At 40.3% G+C, this 19389-nt stretch overlaps 1 protein-coding gene across 1 annotated transcript in view; it reads left to right on the top strand.

The window, feature by feature from the left end:
* The window catches only part of bach2b (BTB and CNC homology 1, basic leucine zipper transcription factor 2b), an 87902-nt gene extending 71829 nt beyond the window's left edge, over positions 1-16073 (top strand). The window contains exons 4-5 of the mRNA XM_030722293.1: positions 11386-11592; positions 13825-16073. Coding sequence (XP_030578153.1) covers positions 11386-11592; positions 13825-14331 — 714 coding nt within the window. The 3' untranslated portion in view covers positions 14332-16073. The remainder of the gene's footprint in view (positions 1-11385; positions 11593-13824) is intronic.
* The last annotated feature ends 3316 nt before the right edge of the window (positions 16074-19389 follow it).

The following is a 19389-nucleotide window of genomic DNA, read 5'->3' on the forward strand; positions in this document are numbered from 1 at the left end:
CACAAAGCAGGTCCATAAAGACATGGATGATCAAGTGTCATGTGGAAAAACGTGCCTGGCCTGCACAGAGTAATGACCTCAACCCAATAGAACACCTTTGGAATTAATTAGTGGAGAGGTTCTCGTCCAACCTCACAAATGTAGTTATGGAAGCAATGTCAAAAATTCACATGAACACATTCCTAAACCTTGTGGAAAGCCTTCCCAGAAGAGTTGAAGCTGTTATAGCTAGAAATAGTGGGCCAACATTATATGAAGCCCTGTGGATTAAGAATGGGAAGTCACACAAGTTCATAATTGTGTAAAGGTAGACGAACGAATACTTTTGGCAATGCAGTGTATGTCAGAGTGTGTATGATCAAGTTTACAATCCTTTGCTTGATAGGCTGATTTTAAAAAACAAATTACAGCATACGTTAAGAGTTTGTTATTTCTGCAGTCATCTGTGCATTGCTGGCAAGTCTCAAGGTCTGTAAATTTGAAATTAACCCCTAACCAAAAATACTGCACTTTAAAGAAAATCAGTCTCAGGAGAGAAAAAGAAATATTCTGAAGAATTTAAAGCTACAACATTCCAACAAAAATAAACCAAGGGTGACTTCAGGTGGCTGTGGCTCAGGAGGTAGAGAAGGTTGGATACAGCAGGTCAGTGGTTTGATTCCTGGCTCCTCCAGTCAGTATCCTTGGGCAAGATACTGAACCCTAGGTTTCCCACTGCATTCATCAGAGTGTGAGTGTGTGTGAATGTTAGATAAGAAGCACCTAGGCATGGATAAAAGCACTCTATAAATGCGTGTGTGTTTGGGTGAATGAAACTTGTAGAAAGCACTTTGAGTGCTGAAATTGAGTGGAAAAGTACCAGAACATTTACGATGTTAGTTCATTTTAGCACATATTAAGATAGGTATTCATTACTCAGCTCTAACTAAAGAGTTTTCAAGACTTATCATTCATAATGTTAGCTGTGGAGCAGTTTACTTTCTGTAGTCACATCCTGTAGTGATGTGTCAGTGTTTACTTCAAATTTTAGTTTGTGTCATTAAATTTTGCTTTTATTGGCAAAGGTCACATTGGTTCTAATAATGCTGACAGCAGTGTCTGTGCTGAGCAGGTATCATGCATGTGGTGCAAGCAGCATTAGTCCTTCATTCTGTCTCTTGTGTTTGTGGCTATCAGAATTCCAGCTCCTGGTTGTGGTGTGGGCGTAAAGCTCATTCTTGTATATAGTCTGGTCACAGTCATGCAAATATTGATCTCAGAGCAAGTGAGAGGAATAAGGAAGCAGTCCTGATACATATGCACATTGATGTTTTTTTCAGTCAGACAACACACAAAACAGAATGTATGACAGGAAATGCACAGGCCTTAATATCAGTTCCGCTCCCCTTGCACAATGCCAAAGAAACTTTACTCTAGTCTAGATATGATGTGGCTGTGGTCTAACTAAAGAGTTACCATTCATAATGTTAGCTGTGGAGCAGTTTACTTTCTTCAGTCACATGCAGTAGTGATGCTAGTACATGCATAATATGCCACATTAAATCCTTGTAACTGGTGCCTTTGTTATCCTACCGTCCCGGGGCACTGTGGGCAATTCATTAATGCAACATTTATCTGCATCGACTGGAAATGAAGTTCTCTTTGGAAGTTAAACGTTGTAATGGAATCCAAACTCATTGTATCAGGAATGTGATGAAAAGAACATCTTTGTATATAAGATAAAAATGAAAGATCCTTGTTTTTCCCACTGTTTAATATGTGGAAGGAGACTTATTCAGGCCGCATCATATCTTACAGACTTCATAGTACCTTATCCCAGCAGTGCAGTTTGCTTTCAGGCTGCAGACTTACTTGTGATTCTTAAAGCTTTTATAGTTGCAGCTGGACCAGGTAACCCTGAACCCTCCCTTAGTTGCTGCAATAGGCTTAGGCTGCTGGAAGGCTTCCCATGATGTACTGAGCTTGTGTATTTTATGGTTTATATACCACTGCTGTATTTTTTTTTTCATTTTTGAAAAAAGCGGCTTTTTGTGACAGTGGAGAGAGACAGGAAATGGGGGAAAGATACAGGGGAAGACACGCAGGCAAATCGGTGCCGGGCCGGGACGCGAACCCGCGCCGCCTGCACCGTGTGTATGTGGTCGCCGGCTTCACCGGCTTTCTTCCTGTGGTAGTTAAAAGGGAGTTTTTCCTTCCTCCTGTCTCCAAGAGCTTGCTCATAGGGGGTCGTGCAATTGTTGGGGTTTCTCCCTAATATTGCAGGTTATTTATCTTACAATATGAAGTGTTTGAGGCAACTGTTGTTGTGATTTGGTGCCATATAAATTAAATTGAATTGAATTGAAATTAAATGAGTTATTCTAGCTAAACTCGGAGGATGTTTGCTTATTACTTTCCTTTTAAGTCTATAGTTTACAATGGTGATACATATAAAAACTTGATAACACAGATAGCTTTGTTCTGTAGCATACATGTATGGAGTATGTAGAGGGAAAGCTGTTCAAATTGAGCAAGAGCTAGCTTTTGTTTTTTCTCTGTTTTGTTTGGTTTTGTCTCTTCTCCCTGCATCCATCGACAAGTTACGTTTTTGTAAAGTGGAAAATTGTAAGTTACTTTTTTTTGTTGTTGTAACCTGAAAATTGTAAATGAACTATTTTTAAAAATTTGAGCAAGAGGTTTGCAGTTTACCCCTGTGCATTACTTTAGAATTGATATTTATCTTGCTCATTAAAAAAAAAAAAACTCTAGTAACACAGTAATAAGATTCATCGCCTCTTCATGATCCCTCCAAAACGCCCCTAGAGCATGTGTAGCATCACTCCTAAACTTTGACTGGAGTGGAACAACAATAGGAAGTAAGCAAAGGAGATTTCTTTTTTTTTTGCTCTGCAATTTGTGTGCAGACAAGACACTATTGTGTGTGTTATTGAAATGAGTGGAGATCCCCATGATGCTGCTACAGCTGAGTTGGAACCTCCGGTACAGTACTTCATGGGCCCTCAGGGACAGCTGGGGCACAGAAATGACTCCAGTTCTCCTCTGCAGGGCTTTCTATCCTGCAGTAGTCCTGGAAGCACAGAGACATTTACCATCCAGTGGCAATCTGCAAAATTCTTGCTGTGTTGATTTTGGCCACATCATAGCAACTGGGCAACCAGCGCTATGGTGTTTTGCGCCCACATTCTCAGAAATAGCTTGGAAATCCACTACTGCAAGGTTTGTTTTGGGATTTTATGTGATGAAGTTTGACACACTTTTCTTATGTAACTACCCATTTCTACATGTTTACTATGAACAATCTGTGCTGCCACTGCCAGTTAAAGGAAATATCAAATACTAGCAAAGTACCCAATGCATGTTTGTAATGGAAAAGCATTACAAACATTTGAAAGTGCATGCACTCCATAAAAATATAAGTCTGACAATACTAGGGCCCTAAACATTACTCAAGGAACTGAGCAACAGATAATTATACTCAGGTACCTCCATTTTTTTATTATTTATTTTTTGTGGGTTTCACCCACCTTTGGCTGCCTCTGATCCGGCACAGGTGGCGTTCTCAGTCCCTGTGATGTCAATGAAATACTAAACAAATCTGTATTTAACCCTCTGGGTCTGGGGAATTTTGCTGTTTTTGACTACTTTTGATTTTACCCTCATATTTGACCTGTTTACCTTGCCTTGTTTGGTATAATTTTTTCAGCACAACCTCACATGTGGGACTGTACAGTTGTTTTTTCATTGTAACATACTGTATTAACACATTGGACCTAAAATCACACAAAAAACAGAAAATCAGAGACCCCTCTAACGACTTTTTCTCAAAACAGCGACTAGTGAAAACTCTAGCAACTTTTTCTGGTGTCACTGGAGACTTCTAGAGACTGCACGTTAAAGTACCAATTATTCCTCTCTCCTATAAGCACATGCAAATAACTAATTAATATTAGGTGCTGAACTCATGCAGTAACGTGCGACGTAACCTGACATTCACCTCTCGAGAAAATGGAGCTGCATCCGGGTCGACGCAGCCCACAAGGATCCTGAACCACTGTGAATCGTGCAGGGTTCAGAGAGGAGTTCCGGTTACGTATGTAGGCCCCACAAAGACCCAATGCAGAAGCATACTACAGGCCTTAATTGGAAGGGAGATGTCTTTCCCGGCCACTTTATTCAAATATGGTGGGGGAGCATGGCGGCCTCCACAGACCAGCACCCGCTTCTATGTATTTTTAATAGATTAACCATAAGTTTATAAGAACACTTCAATTTGCTGGAAGACATCATTGCATGCTAATCTATGTATTTATAATATCCTTTTTTTTCTGTAAAATACCCTCCAAAAATTGCTGACTGTACCTTTAAGATCTGACTGAAGGCATGCAAGGGGGCTGCTGCTCTGTGATCGCATATACAAGCCTGTGAGATGGGATTAATTACAGATATATATATAATGAAACACATGCAGAATTATAATAGCACATTCCAGTATAAGATCTAATTTGGATTATATAAAAGACAAGTATTACACAAACCTGTACCAAAAGTGTAAATCAGAGACCACTTTAGAGAATTACTTTTGATTTTAAAGGAAACTGCCTGAGCAAATATCAGGGCCTTTGTGTGGGAGTGAAGTGAAGGTTGTGGTGTCAGAGCATGTCATGATTCTGCAGACAGAGTACAGTGAACTGTCCAGTGTGGATCATCCATCGAGGTGTCCCACTCCACTCGAGCTTTACCAGCAGGTCTTCCCATGGTGCCTGCTGCAAGCTGGCCAGCATTACTCACACTAAAAATCAACGCAGCATATTTCTAAGGAATACTGTTTAAGGGAGGAAGTCTTTAGTTTGGCGTTCAGTATCTTGCCCAGGGACATTTTGACCTGCAAACTGGAAGAGCCTGTAATCAAACAAGGCAGGGATTAAATCACTGATCTCTCGTTTATCAGACAACTTGCTCTACCTCCTGAGTCCCAGTCGTGTTTTTTAGATAAAAACATTATTTCAGTCAGATCACTATGGTCAAAAAGATTATTGTTATCTGACGTAATTTCTATTTTGTGGGATGGCTGTGTTCTGCGACCACATGGAAAAAAAAAAATCAACAACTCACACAATTCAGAACTCCAGTTTTGCCCATTTATTGCATCTTAGTGTATGTAGAGTACAACTGCTCTTCATCAGACAACAATACTCACAGTGGTGCCTTCTGGGACCTCCCTGCACTTCATTCTGCAGTCATGGAAATCCAGAGGGGGGGAAAACAGCACCAACAGGCATGACATCTTGGACATCTTATTACAGATCAGATGATGGATGATGAATATATTTATAGGCAATGCTGGATGATGTATGCATAAACAAACTTTTATGCAAACTTAATGCATGTACGGTAGAGTGAAAACTTCTCTGTTTAGAGCATACTGTACTGTGCTGCAAAGCACCTTGCAGATGTATGCAGGCTAAAGCAGCCTAAAAAGCACCAGATATGACTGAACACTATACTTGATTAGTGTACTTAAACATAAACACTGGAGGCACACAACTACTATTAAAATTGCAATTGTTAGATTGCCTGTCTTTGGGATGAAATATTCTAGCTCCTTTCACCCGCAACTGGTCGTGGCAGATGGCTGCCCGTCCCTGAGCCTGGTTCAGCTGGAGGTTTCTTCCTGTTAAAGGGGAGGTTTTCCTTTCCACTGTTGCCCAGTAGTTGCTTATGGGGGGGTCATGGGATTGTTGGGGTTTTCTCTATAATATCATAGGGTCTTTACCCTACAAGATAAAGCTCCTTAGAGCAGCAGTTGTGATTTGGTGCTACATAAATGAAACTGAATTGAATTGATTAGCTTATATGGTGACACCTGTGGTTAGTGGAGACAACAGGAAATGCAGTTTAATACTACAGATCAGCAAAACACACTGTTTCAATAATAAAGTCAGACAGTAATTGGCGTCTTCTGTCATTGGTAGGGCACAGAGCTGGTTAACTCTCTGAGAAGTTGGAGGTGTGCAGCTTGCTGCCTGCAGCTCTTCACCTCACAGCTCACTGACGCTATTTTTCCTTGTTCCATTATTCCTCGAAGATTTGTAACCTCACCAGAAATTACCAAAATACCTGTGGTTTTGCTTTGTAACTGCATTTTTGTTGAAGAAAAGCTGAGCTTACGGAAAAACAACACAGAATTTGGTGCAATCTTTTCATAATAAAAGTCAACATCAATAAATGCTTTTAATGTGAAGTTGCAACAACAGGAAAGATTTGGATTGAGAATAGCCACACAGTCCAGGAAACAAACTGTATATAAATATTGCAGTATTTGCATACATTTATTCAAATGAAAATCTTGGAGAGAGCGTTGGTAGACACCTTACTGCTCCTGCTTTACATTAAAGGCATTGGCATGAGACTGATACTGATCTTCTCTCAGAAGGACAGCAAATGGAAGAAAAAACCCTAAAACTACGGTCTCACAGTCTTGTCAGGCTTTTGTTCTACAGTGCAGTTTGGTGCATTTTATGTTTTTTGGGGGGGTTTTTTGGTTGTTTCTTTTTGTATTAATATTTTTGTAGTTCCTTTGTTTAGTTATATCAACATTTTGCACAGCATCTTTAAAAAGACAGAGTACACCATTGTCCCATGTTCATCTTGGTGTTTTCATATTCTGGATCATTGATATTCAGACAAGTAGAAAAAAAGAGTGATGTCACTGAGGACAAAAGCACAAGCAGTCAGACAGATTTTACTGCACAGTTTATGAACACACTGAATTTGTGACTGATTTTTTTTCTCTTCTCCCATATAAATAATATTTGGAGCCTGAATTTGAGACTTGAACATCAGTTATTGTTTAACAGTGCATGCAGTAAGGCCTGGCACAGCACTGCTGCTGATAACAGATGAGCCCTACTTTTCACTCTGTACCCCATTTGCAGCATAATGACCCAGAGAAAGAGAGTGACTGAGAGTGGAGAGGAGAACTGTGAAAGAAATGTAAATCCAGAGCAGTTGGCTGTGAATTTATGACCACGGCTGAAGCGTACTCTGTCATCCCGGCTGTGCTGCTGAACTCGTTAGTGCAGTGGAGTAGTTATATTTAGCCATCCCCTGTGTACTAGTGACTAGTGGAGAAAGAAAGTATTACAAGGTCATGGCATCTCCTTCCCCCTTGTTCTTTTTGTCTGTATTGGCCAAAGATCCTAAAATAACCAGATCATATAATATGAAAGCTCTCACTTGCCCCTGTATCCATGTGGGTTTCCACCCGGTACTTCAGCTTTCTCCCACAGTTCAAAGACATGCGCGTTAGGTTAACTGTTTATTCCAAAGTGCCTGTGCATGAGAGGTAAATAAGTGCTTAAAGTACACAGAATGATTCACTGTATAAATATATGGTTAAATGAGGTTTGTAGTCAGAGAGCTGCCAGAGTGCCATATATAAATATGCCAGTCCATTCCACATTATGGTACACAATCCTAATCACAGACAGAGTCATCTTCCTCTTGGCTTTTTATGAAGCTGGCAGCTGCTGATGTTTCATAGCTCTGCCCGTTTTTCTCTTTGAGGCTGGAGTTGTCATGCCCTGGCAAAGCAAAGAGAGCTGAGTGTGGCCTTGAAAGCTTGTGTCATTATTTATTCATGTGTCTGCATACAGATGTCAAGCTGAGATGAGGGCTCCTGGCGGCTCAGGGGGATGTACTTGAGGAAACTCAAACCTTTATTCTTTGCTAGAGATAGATTGACATCTAAATTTGCTCTTCAGTGAGGAGTAATTTTGATTCTGTCATGGGTAGGCATAGTGCTTTATCTCCCTAAATGCAGCATATACACCAGGTGTTGCCTCAGCCACTGCTGTACATGGTCTGGTGGAGAAACAGAGCTGAGCTGCCTCTGCTCTACCCCTCTCTCTGTAGTCATCCAAGTGGCCAAGGTCTCCAGGGAGCATCTGCCCAGCTCAATCAGCCAAGTAGAGTAGGAGCGTGGGGCTGCATCTCTCGTCTCTTCCTCCTTTGTTTGACTTTGTTCTTCCTGTGCTCCACTGAGGAAGCCACAGGGGGAGAAAGGGAAGGGAAGAGGAGAAAGAGAGAGCTGCAACTCCTCTCATCCCTGCCAAGCTCTCTGGCTGTCTTCTTCTGGCTCTTTGTTATGCCTCCACTGTTCCCTTACTGCCTAAAGCTACAGCTCTCTGGTGCAGGCAGATACCACTGGGGTGGATCTGCTTGTGATGTGCTTATCATAAGGTCTGCCATCACCTAAGGGAGATAGGCCGCCTTATTGTTGGTCTCCTGAAAGAAAGAGCTTTCTGATTTTGATTCAGTCTACCAAATCACAGCTGCATTTACTCCACTAATTCTTTTGTTGTTCAGCGTAAGAGGACTGCTGCTGATATTCACACACCCACAATTCACCTGACACTGATTTAGATCAGGTTGGTAAGTCACTGCCCCTTTCAATCTGTCATACTGGCACACTTCCAGGTGCTAGGGGACAGATGGAGGGGTACTCTTTTCTTGGATCACCTTTCCTCCCCATCTGCTGAGGATGTTAAATATGAGGCACAGACAGCTGAAAGCTCACCAAGTCACTCATTCTGAAGCATGTGGAATGGGGCGATTTTGCCATCTTGTGGTCAAGTGTATAAACTGACCTACAGCAAGCTAACCTAATTTCAAAATTCCTGGTGAATTACAATCGAATCCTTCATTGATCTCTCGTTATGCATACACAGAACCACATTAGATTTTTTTGTTGCCTATTTTGGGATGTAAATTATGCAAAATTTCTAATTTTTGAAACTGTTCTTTTTATTTTAATCATTAAAGAAAATGAACGGTGTAAATTCATATATCGTTTAATTCAAAAATAAATGAGCTCAAATTGCTCAATTACATTTTTTAGATGTTAAAAGCATGGTTATTCATTTCATTTTTATCTTCATTTATTTTATTTATGTCCATTGTTTGTTTTTTTGTTGTTGTTGGTAATGTTTTTGTTTTGTTTGTCTTTAAATATTCAGAGGGTGCTCATAAGTCATATCCATAGACAGATGTCTCCAAAAGCCTGGGAACCCAAATTTCTTACCCAGTAACCTGTTGTTAGCCTCTCAGCAGAAAGAGACAAACTTCTTCTCACAGTGTGGTACAATATTTATTTTTCATAGTACTTTTCAAACCCTGTGGTCTAAAGTCTCAGAGAAAAGATGAAGTGTTCCTTGTTCGCCTGAACAATCTTCAGGGGGACGACACCACAGAGTGTGGGGTGATGCCCTTAGAAGTCCAGTGTTTGAATCATCCAGCCAGTTTGTCACCCAGTCGAGTAACCATGCATTTCCTTCAGATTTTAAGTTATTCAATTCTTACCAGCATATTTTACATAGATGGACCTCCAACTCGGGTTCCTTAGCACCCCCAAGAATAATTAAGAAGCAATCATAGCATAGAATGGTCATGCTTGGTCAGTTCAAGCATCATCCTATATTCTCTGTGAATATTAACCAGGTCGTTTAGTTTAATTTTACCACCATATTGTCTACTTAGTTGTATTTTGTTTATCATACTTGCACTGTTCTCTCTGTCAAAGCACAATGTCTAATTTGCACTAGGTGTATGTATACACTGTGGTCCCAGAGAGGGTATAGTTATCACTTAAACATCCAGATCCAAAGTGTAATTGAATCATTATCGCCTTACTTGAATGATTACTGTCATATAGATTCCAGCACAACTGCTTTAAACATTTCAGTATTTCACAAAGCCCATAACTAATGCCAGGAATGAAGTACTTAGGGAGCTGGGCTACAAACATTGTCCATATAAGTCTAAAAGGTGTAAGCTTGTTGCTTTGTTGTCAAACCTCATATATCTCTTTTTTTCTCTTCTCAGGACATAGTTGCACTGAGCTCAGGTTTCTGTTCAGTCTAGAGACACTCCTGCTATGATCAAAAGGCGAAAAGGCTAATTTCAGTATCATCCACTGTTTTCTAATTATCAGTAATGGCGGTAGGATGGTTCTCATTCCATTCCATGATTCGAGGACCCCTCCTGGTGCAGACTGATGTCTCTGAGCAATTAAAATCAGAGCAGTGCACATAAGAAAACAGTGTGTCCCCTTTCGGGCATGTGGTCTGTGAAACGAAATGGGATTTACAATATCCTATTGTCTTTCTGATGATGTGTTCTCTGACATTATTTTACAGTCTTACTGACCTCCTTGATTGCACAGTGAGCACTCATTTAGTGTCTTTGTTTCTCTCTTTAAATCTCTTTAACTTGTCTTGGATGTACGTCAGGTGGCTCTGTTGGTGTTGGTGTGATGTTGAACCCACATATTGCTCCCAGGAGTGATGTCTTAGTTTTGCCATAGTTGCGGTCTCCACATGGATCTCAACCCCCAGACAACCTGAGGGTACTTCTTTCTTTGTCAGGTTCTCTGTCACCTCTGGTGTGCCGCTGTAGATGGGCCATTATCAAAAAAACATGCTGGGTTGAGCATCTGGGAACAAAGTCCATTTTCTTTAACTGATTTTTTTTTTTTTTTTAATGATGGCATAAGTCTTTCTTTTCATGAGTATTTCCGTTGGGTGAAGTTGATCCAGAAACGCTCTTCTCCCATTATTTCAAGTCCTTTCTTTTTTCCTCAGATGGAGCAAAGCACCAGCTCTCTGCGGTGGTTTAGGTCCCATTTAGGTTTAGGGGACATCATTGAAGGACAACGTCTTTTTAATAAACTTTTCTATAAATTCCTCTATATTGTCTCCTTCAGTCCCCTCGGGAATAAAGATACTATTTCTGCGTGACCGTGCCTCCAAGTCAGTTAGTTGGGCTTCTGTCTGACAGTTCAGAGATGTGATAGATCACCTCCTTGGCTTTGCTGTTCCACTCCTCAGTCATTCTCTGTTCCAACTCATCTAGTCTGTATTTCTTTTAAATCAGTAAGAATAGCAGTAAGCTTTTGCTGAACTTCTTCACTTAGATGTAACAATTCTTTTTTCATTGCTCCGATGGATTCATGAAATGTGTTTAAATCTTTTTTAAATCTTTGAACTCTGTCTGTAACTCAGACATGATGTTAGCTTGAAGCCTCCATAGTGGTGTGTTCAGCATTGATGCAGCCACTTTCACTGTCAGTCAGTAATTTAAGTCTCTTTTCCTCTTGTCTGTCATTTGCTCCCCCCTTCCTGCTATGAAATAAAACTTTCACATTTGAATGAGTTTCACTCGAGGGTTACATCCACCTGGGAGCTCCTGACTTTATACTGCTGCCTGTCAGAAGTCCTTTTGTTGTATATAATTTTGTTGTTGTCTTCAATCTTAAAGCTGAAGAATCTGTAAAATACTTGTAAAATGTTTTACAAGAAAATGCCCTGCCCTCTCTCTCTTTCCCAGGTGAAGCTTCCTTTTCCTGTAGATCAAATCACAAATCTTCCAAGGAACGACTTCCAGATGTTGGTGAAAATGCACAAACTGACCTCGGAGCAACTTGAGTTCATCCATGATGTCAGGCGGCGAAGTAAGAACCGCATTGCGGCGCAGCGCTGTCGTAAGAGGAAGCTTGACTGCATCCTCAACTTGGAATGCGAGATCAGAAAGCTGGTGAGTGGATTGTTGCCACCGCACTGTCACGCTGTCACTAGCTGTCATCCAGTCTTGAGTGTCTGCTCTCGGCTTTAGACACTGACTTGCTTAGTGAACAAAGAATGGCATGGTTAATTGTCTTTGCTTATAAAGTGCCTTGAGTGCTCAGCTAGAGTAGAAAAGCTAAAAAACTAGTCCATTTACATTTGAGCACCTCCATTTGGTCAGTACTGTCACACCATCAGAGGGCCCTGCAGGGACTATGCTCACTGAAGCTCTAGTTCAGTCTTTGTTTGTGTGCTGTGGTTTTGAGTATTCTGCAAGTCAAAGTGAAAAATTATGCCCCCAGGACGCGATCCCTGAGGACATCGCTGAGCTCCTGGGTAGTCTGAGGTGGAACCTGGTGGTGTCGAATAGATCAAAACATAAGGTCCCAGAGGTGTCCTATTGGATTTAGGTTGGGCCAGTGTGGGGGCCAGTCAATGATATCAGTTCCTTCATCCTTGAGGAACTGCCTGCATATTCTCACCACATGAAGCCAGGGATTGTCATCCACTAGGATGAACCCAGGACCCCCTGCACCAGCGTAGGGTCTGACAGTGGGTCCATGAATTTCATCAAACAAACTGCTGTGGCAGTGCTCATCCTGTTCCTCCTTGCACAAAGGAGCAGTTACTGGTCCTGTGATGGGTTAAGGACCTTTTATGGCCCTGTCCAGCTCTCCTATAGTAACTGCCTATCTCCTGGAATCTCCTCCATGCTCTGGAGACTGTGTTGGGAGACAGCAAACCTTCTGGCAATGGCACGTATTGATGTGCCATCCAGGAGGAGACAACCTCTGTAGGGTCGAGGCATGACCTCATGATACCAGCAGTGACACTGACCCTAGCCAAATGCAAACCTAGTGAAAAAACAGTCATAAAATATAATGAAGGAAAAAATGCCAGTGACCTCCACCTGTAAAAGCATTCCTGTTTGGGAGGTGTTACCTGTTGTTAATTTCATTAAAATCCAAGCAGCTGAAACTGATTAACAATCCCCTCTGCTGCTTAACTTACCAAATCAATATCTCAGAAGTTTAATGGACTTGATCCTATACTCTGATCTAAAGAGTCTCTCTCTCTCATTTATTCATATATATATATATATATATATATATATAGAGAGAGAGAGAGAGAGAGAGAGCACAAATCATAACATACAGTCAACTCAAGGTGCTTTATATTGAAAGGTGAAGACCATACAATAATTACAATGAAATATTTTATGTTTTTAGTCCCCTCAGACACTTTGCGAGCCTTTATCTAGTGAGTGCAGACTGTAAGATCACTGTTTACTTCATGAAGCATCTGTTTCCTTTGGCGGAGGCTGTGAAACTTTGTGAAAAGTGTCTGAAAGGAGTCGATGAGTGAGAGAAACCCTTCTGTCTGATGCCAGCGATCCTCAATTATTGAGGATTTCCAAGACTTCTCTGTCAGTTTGGTCGCTGTTAGCCCGTGTTGCTGAAAGTATTTTTGAGATGGATCTGGCTAATCGGTGTATGTTCATGAGCCAAAACATTATGACTGGCAATGTCCTTCAACATCTGCCAAAGCAGCTCCAACCTGTAGCAGATGCTTTGAGTCCTGTAATGTGTGAGCTGGAGTGACAAAGCATCAGACTCATTCCAGCACTTTCCCCATCACTTTGTGGCCAGTGCAGGCTTTGTCCCACCTTGGACCACTATTTCTTAGTGACTTAGTACTGCTGACTGGGAGCAGCCCAGAGGCCATGCTGTTTTGGAGTTGACTTCAGACCCAGTCTTTCATTGTGGTATTTGTAGATTTAACTGACTGCCAAGACCGCTTTACATTTACCGGGTTTCCATTCACCAGGTTTCCCTAACCCTAAATTGGGTTTTTCTAACCCTGTTTGGAATTTTCACGTATTTGTCATACTCGAATAGAAATCTAAGCTAAGCAAAATTGCATGTAAGAGACTTGATTTAAAAGATAAAACCTCCTAGTTTCTGAAACTATGGTCGTTTAATAAGTGTCTAAAATGCAGCCTAACCCTAGTTAAAGCTATCAAACTGATGCTTAAGCAAAGTATGAGAATGTTTTACTGAATGAATGGGATAACAGCATGAATGGAAAGTTCAGCAGGCAGTGAGTGGAAAGCTTTTTCTGTTGTAACATATTCTTGCACACACAGCCTTATTGATTGCACCTTAAAATGAGTCATGATCTATATATGTGTATCTGTGTGTAGGTGTGTGAGAAGGAGAAGTTGCTGACTGAGAGGAACCAGCTAAAGGCATGTATGGGTGAGTTGTGGGAGAACTTCTCCTGCCTGTCGCAGGAGGTGTGCAGGGATGTTCAGCTGAGCCCCGAGCAGGCCCAGTCTTTACACCACTACTGTCCCATGCTGCGCCCCACCAACTCCACTCCCAGCAACAAAACTGCCCACGAGCCCAAGGCCTCCCTCAGCACCCCCACCACCAACACCACCACCAGCATCGACCTTACCACTCACTCCGGTTCGGCCACGCCAGAGCCAACCTTTCACGGGTCACCTGGCCCCTCAGAGAGCGAGTCTGACCTGGCTGTCAGGAATGGGGCAGACAAAGATACAGACGGCCAAGATGCCACCAGCTTGTACACAAAGTCAGGGCTGCCGGTGGATAAATCCAACCAGACGGTAACCGTGGATTTTTGCCAGGAAATGACTGACAAATGTACAACTGATGAGCAGCCAAGGAAGGACTGTACACAGTAGTGGTTGTTGTCCTGTTGTTTTGGATGTTTGGTTTGTTTTTTTCATTATTTAATTTTACTCTTCTGACAAACCCTCTCTCAGGGTTGTTGAGACAGTCAGCCTCTGCCAGTGTTCACTGAAAAACAAGTTTTATTTGTATTTATGTCTTTTTTCTTTTTTTTTTTTTGTTGGTTGACACTAAAGTTGTCTTAACAGCAGCAATACTGTTCTCCAGGAATTCTCCTATTACCATGACAGAGTGGGAACTTCTCACCAAACCCTTACAATGGTGCTATACTCGCCCCGGCAGCAACCTCTACAGTGGAGACTCTGTTCTTCATGTGTCACACATCACAACTCGAAGTCAAACCTCATTGGACCTAAACAGCAGCTCGCTTTGTCTGTCTGCATACCAGCAGTATGTCAGTTCCTGCCTTTGTCTTTCCCTCTTCTCTCCTTCCCACTCTGTCTCTATCAATCTCTTCTACCTCTTTCTTTCTCACTCTGCATCTTTTCTCTCTCTCTCTCTCTCTCTCTGTCTTTTTCTTCTTTCACTATATCTCAGTGGCTCTTTTCGTCACAGCAATTCAAACTCAGGAAGAAAAAAAAATGTTCAACTCTGAATGTTCAACCTAATTCATGAAAAATGAGAAAACAGCTTCTGTACATGAGGAAGTTGTGAACTGTAAAGTGTTCATATGCAAAAATGTCTTCAAGCGTCTCTCATTTGTATTTCTGTACAGAAGAATTTTGTACAGGTTGTAACCGAAAACATTCCTCCTATGCCTTCCACATGGAATTGAAAGGAGAAAAAAAAGGCTTTTGCAGGCAGTTAAATGGCTATTTTTATTTCCCACTCATCAGCAATACCATTGTATTTGGATGTTGTACTGGTGACTTTAAAGTGCTCGTTTGGCAGACGTGTATATAGTATGAAGCATGATGACTGTAACAGTGATTTTGTACAGGTAGATGCTTAGATGTTTCTTTTTCACTGCACCTTTTTGCTAAGGGAAAATCTTTGCTTTGCTGTTTCCTGTCCTGCCTAACGAACACTCCCCATCACGGTGGGTGTTCTTAAACTCAGGAAATCAGCTTTGATACACAATTAGACATGCATAAACAGTACATACAGGCACACACATCAACACACACAAACTTACCATTTTGAGCCCCTTGCATGTACAGTTTTGGAAAAAAGTTTACATACACTCATAATCATGGTAATGTTGGGCTTTTAATGATTTCTTTTAAGGTGCATAATTTTTAATTCTTTTGGATTTTCTCTCATCCACACAGGGTCAAATCTATTCATACACCCCCCCTGTTTGGTTAAATGTAGCGAGTTGCACCTCAGTCAGATGCTTTTGGTAGCCGTCAACAAGCCTCTGGCATCATTCCACCTTAGAAAAAAAGTTCAAAGAAATCATTCAAAGCCCCAAATTAAAAGACATTGATGCCCCTGATGAGTGTATGTAAACTTTTAACGACAACTGTATAACTGAAGATGTGTTTTTGAGAGCGCGGCTCAGGTCGGCTCTTCTAAACCTTTGACACCTCTTTAAATGTGAAAAAAAATTCCTTGTGTTTTCTTTTGTTCCCTTTTTTCTAAAGTTTCTTCTCAAAACTTTAAGATTCTTTTTCATACACAGAGTTGGGCTGGGTTTCCTCAGTGTTGTCAGCTGATGACAACAGAAAGCCTCTCCATTTTCTCCCCCAAATTTATCTTGATAACAATAAAATTGACAAATGGAAAAATATAAATGTATAGAAATTTAAAAAAGAGGCTCAAATCAGGCACTTTTTCCCAGCCCTGTACCCCCCCCCCCCCCCCCCCCCCCCCCCCCCCCCCCCCCAATTGACAGTCTGTTTTCAGACTCCTTAAAAATCTGAGACTGGAGCACTTAAATTGGTACTTCAAGAGGACTATCTTGTTGTTAACATATGATTATGTGAATATATAGTACAAAAAAAATAACTATGAAGAATTTGAAAGCCTAACTGCAAAAGGAAGCTAACGTTTTAGTGTTCACATCTTCTATTTTTATTTCTTTAGAAATTGAATAAGCTAATGCAGAGTTAATTTGATGTGAAAGGTGTGTGTGTGGGTGTGTGGATGTGTGTGTGTGTGTTGACATGATTGAGTAGCAATCATATAAGATAGTAAAATGTTCAACCTACTTGTGCATTTATTTAAACACCCTATTTTGTGATGTGCATGCATGCTGCCTAATAGCTATAAGCCTAGTTAGATGGTCTAGCTTCTGTTTTTACCTTGTGCATTCTCCTTGTGCATTTTGCTATCAAAATGCTACTTTTTTTAACATTTCTATATATAAAGAATCTGAATTATGCCAGCCCTCGTTAAAGGCAGGCTTTAAAGTACAAACAGAACTCCACACTTGAGCACAAAGGTTGAATTTAATTGTAACATGAAACTTTGTTCATTGCACTTTAAAGCTCCAATCCAAAATGGCACTCCATGTTAGCCTAACAGGGCTGAAGTTGATGTACTTACCTACTTAATATTTCCCTCATAGGATTTTCTACAAAAGACTATCCTTGTGCTACAACAGATGAGTATCTGCTACAGTGCTTTGAAAATTCAATCCCTTAAACCTTAAGTTGAATTAAGTTACAGCAGGAAACTCTGTGTGTTTGAAGCTTTATGCCAGATGCCCTTCCTGACACAAAAACAAAGTGGATTTGTGTCTCTAACCGAAATTGAACCACTTTCACTTGCTAAGAAAATCTGCAATCCACTAGAGCTACACAAGTTTTTTTGTTAGCATGCAAAAGAAAAGTAGAGTTTTTTCCTAAAGATTGAAGATGCTCTCGTGTCGAATTTAAATAATTTCAAATGATCTCTGCTGCCTAAAAAACATTGCCCTGTTTTGCTGTTTCTGAGTTAGCTGCAATCTACTCAACTCGTCATGCTGGAAAACGAATTTCTTCTAATTATTGTAGGGTCTGTACGATATAAAGCGCCTTGAGGCGACTGTTTGTTGAGATTTGGCGCTCTATAAATAAAACTGAATTCTATGCATGTGTGAAAATGCAGCTGATTTATAACAGAATTAGTTTGAGTCGTTTATCGTGTGGGATTTGGTTTCACTGTTTGCAAAACAGAAGCTTTACATTTTGATTATTTTGAAAAAGTTTCCGTTTTTGTAAATAATACAAGGCACTAAAAAAAGGACTTACTAAAAATATTTTCTTGTTTTGAAGAATATTTAACATTCATAGCTGATTTACCACCCATGAACCAAAAAGTAGCTGTTAAAGTAAATTTCCTCAGTTATTCACAGGATTATTAAAAATGAAATATAATGTTTTATATTTTCAATTTGAACCTGAGATTTGTTTTTTAAATGTATCAAATTGGAGTGGATCTTTAGCTCATTGTGTTGTAAAAGTCACAGTAAACATGTTATCAATATATACTTTTCAAAATATGTTCCAGTTGTGGTCCCTGTGCCTGTGTACGTTCTCTCAGGTACTGTGGATTCTCCCGTAGGCAAAGACATGCTCGTTAGGTTAAACTGGTGATTTGAAATTGACCGTGGGTGTGATTATGAATCTGTGTGAACCGTGAAAGACTGTGACCCACCCAGGGTGTACCCCACCACTCCAGCACTGCCCTAACCCTGATTTGGCTAATCAGTTAAAGGTATGGATGGATAATCCAATTATCAACATAAAATTTAATTTTCTTTCAGTTGAAGTATTCCATAAAAAAACAAAGGAAAAAGAAAAGGGAGTTAAGTGTAATAATAGATAAGCTTTGCAGGAAAATAAAGGAATTTTTAAAAGGGTTAACATGTCATTTAAATTTGTACATCAAAAATGATTTCTTATTTTTTACCTATTTTTTATTTTACAGATGGCAGGAAGTGGTCGTGTAATTGCACATGCATAGAACAAATAAGAGTTTTGGAACAAAAATAGAAAAATACATATAAAAAAAATACTGTTTATTAAAGCGCACTAAAACATAAAATAAAAGTTTCAGCCAGTCTTAACAGCTGCTTAAGTAATGCTGACCCTCTGTTTTACATGTTCCAATATTTTCCCCAACAAACAAACAAACAAACAAACAAACACTGACTCGTGTTCTTCAGCTCAAACTGAGCTGTCATGTTTCAAGAGCAAAACTATTGCAGCTTTTCAAAAGTTAGTTCCTCAGTTGTTGTAAACTTAACATTTTTGTGGTTTTGATGCCAGTTGTGAACCACTGTCTACTTTAGCTACCTGATGAAAGTTTGTGTACTGGTCACTCAATCAAGCTTTTTTTTCCTGTGAGAATTCATACCTGATAAAAGACGTTTATGGGGAAACGCTCTAACAGTGACGGTGTTATCGTTCTGTAGCCACTAAACTGTGCAATCAGCATTTACTTCATTGCAAAAAGAATTTCTGTTGTCACTTTAATGAACAGTATTATTTTTAATTGCAAGAGTTCAAATTCTAAAAAATGTGCTGAGTTGAGTTTTTAATTTAGATATAGAACTGCAAAATTTGTACAGCATAACACAGCGTGATGCCTAGCAGAGGAGTTAGCCATAAACCCTTTTAGATTATTTTTTACCTGTAATTTCTTGTAATTATTTTATAGCCAAATATTTCCAGGATTGGGGCTTTAAAGTTTGGATGACATTTTCTGGAGTTCACCCCCCCCCCCCCCCCCCCCCCCCCCCCCTCCCCCCCCGACCTTTACTGATGTAAATCGTAGATGTTGTTTGAATGATGATCTCATATGTAAGACATTTTCTGTTTTACAGCCAGACAGAGAAACTGTAAGTGTAGTTTATAAACCTGTTTTTAAAATGTTGAATTGTCCCTATTTTGTACACAGGCCCACACATGCAAACATTACAATATTATCACAGACACATACACACAGAATACATATGTGTTGCCACAGGATGGGTGTGGAGCATTAGTGACTCCTCTACAACTGATGTGGTTTCTTGTGTTTGTTGAACTGTTTGTTTCTGATTTATTTCTGATTTGTTTTTTATACATGTGCTCATATTTACTAAAGCAGAGCAGTATTTTCCCACGTTCACATTCTACCAG

Source organism: Archocentrus centrarchus, chromosome 24 (genome assembly GCF_007364275.1).
Source record: "Archocentrus centrarchus isolate MPI-CPG fArcCen1 chromosome 24, fArcCen1, whole genome shotgun sequence".
NCBI lineage: Eukaryota > Metazoa > Chordata > Actinopteri > Cichliformes > Cichlidae > Archocentrus > Archocentrus centrarchus.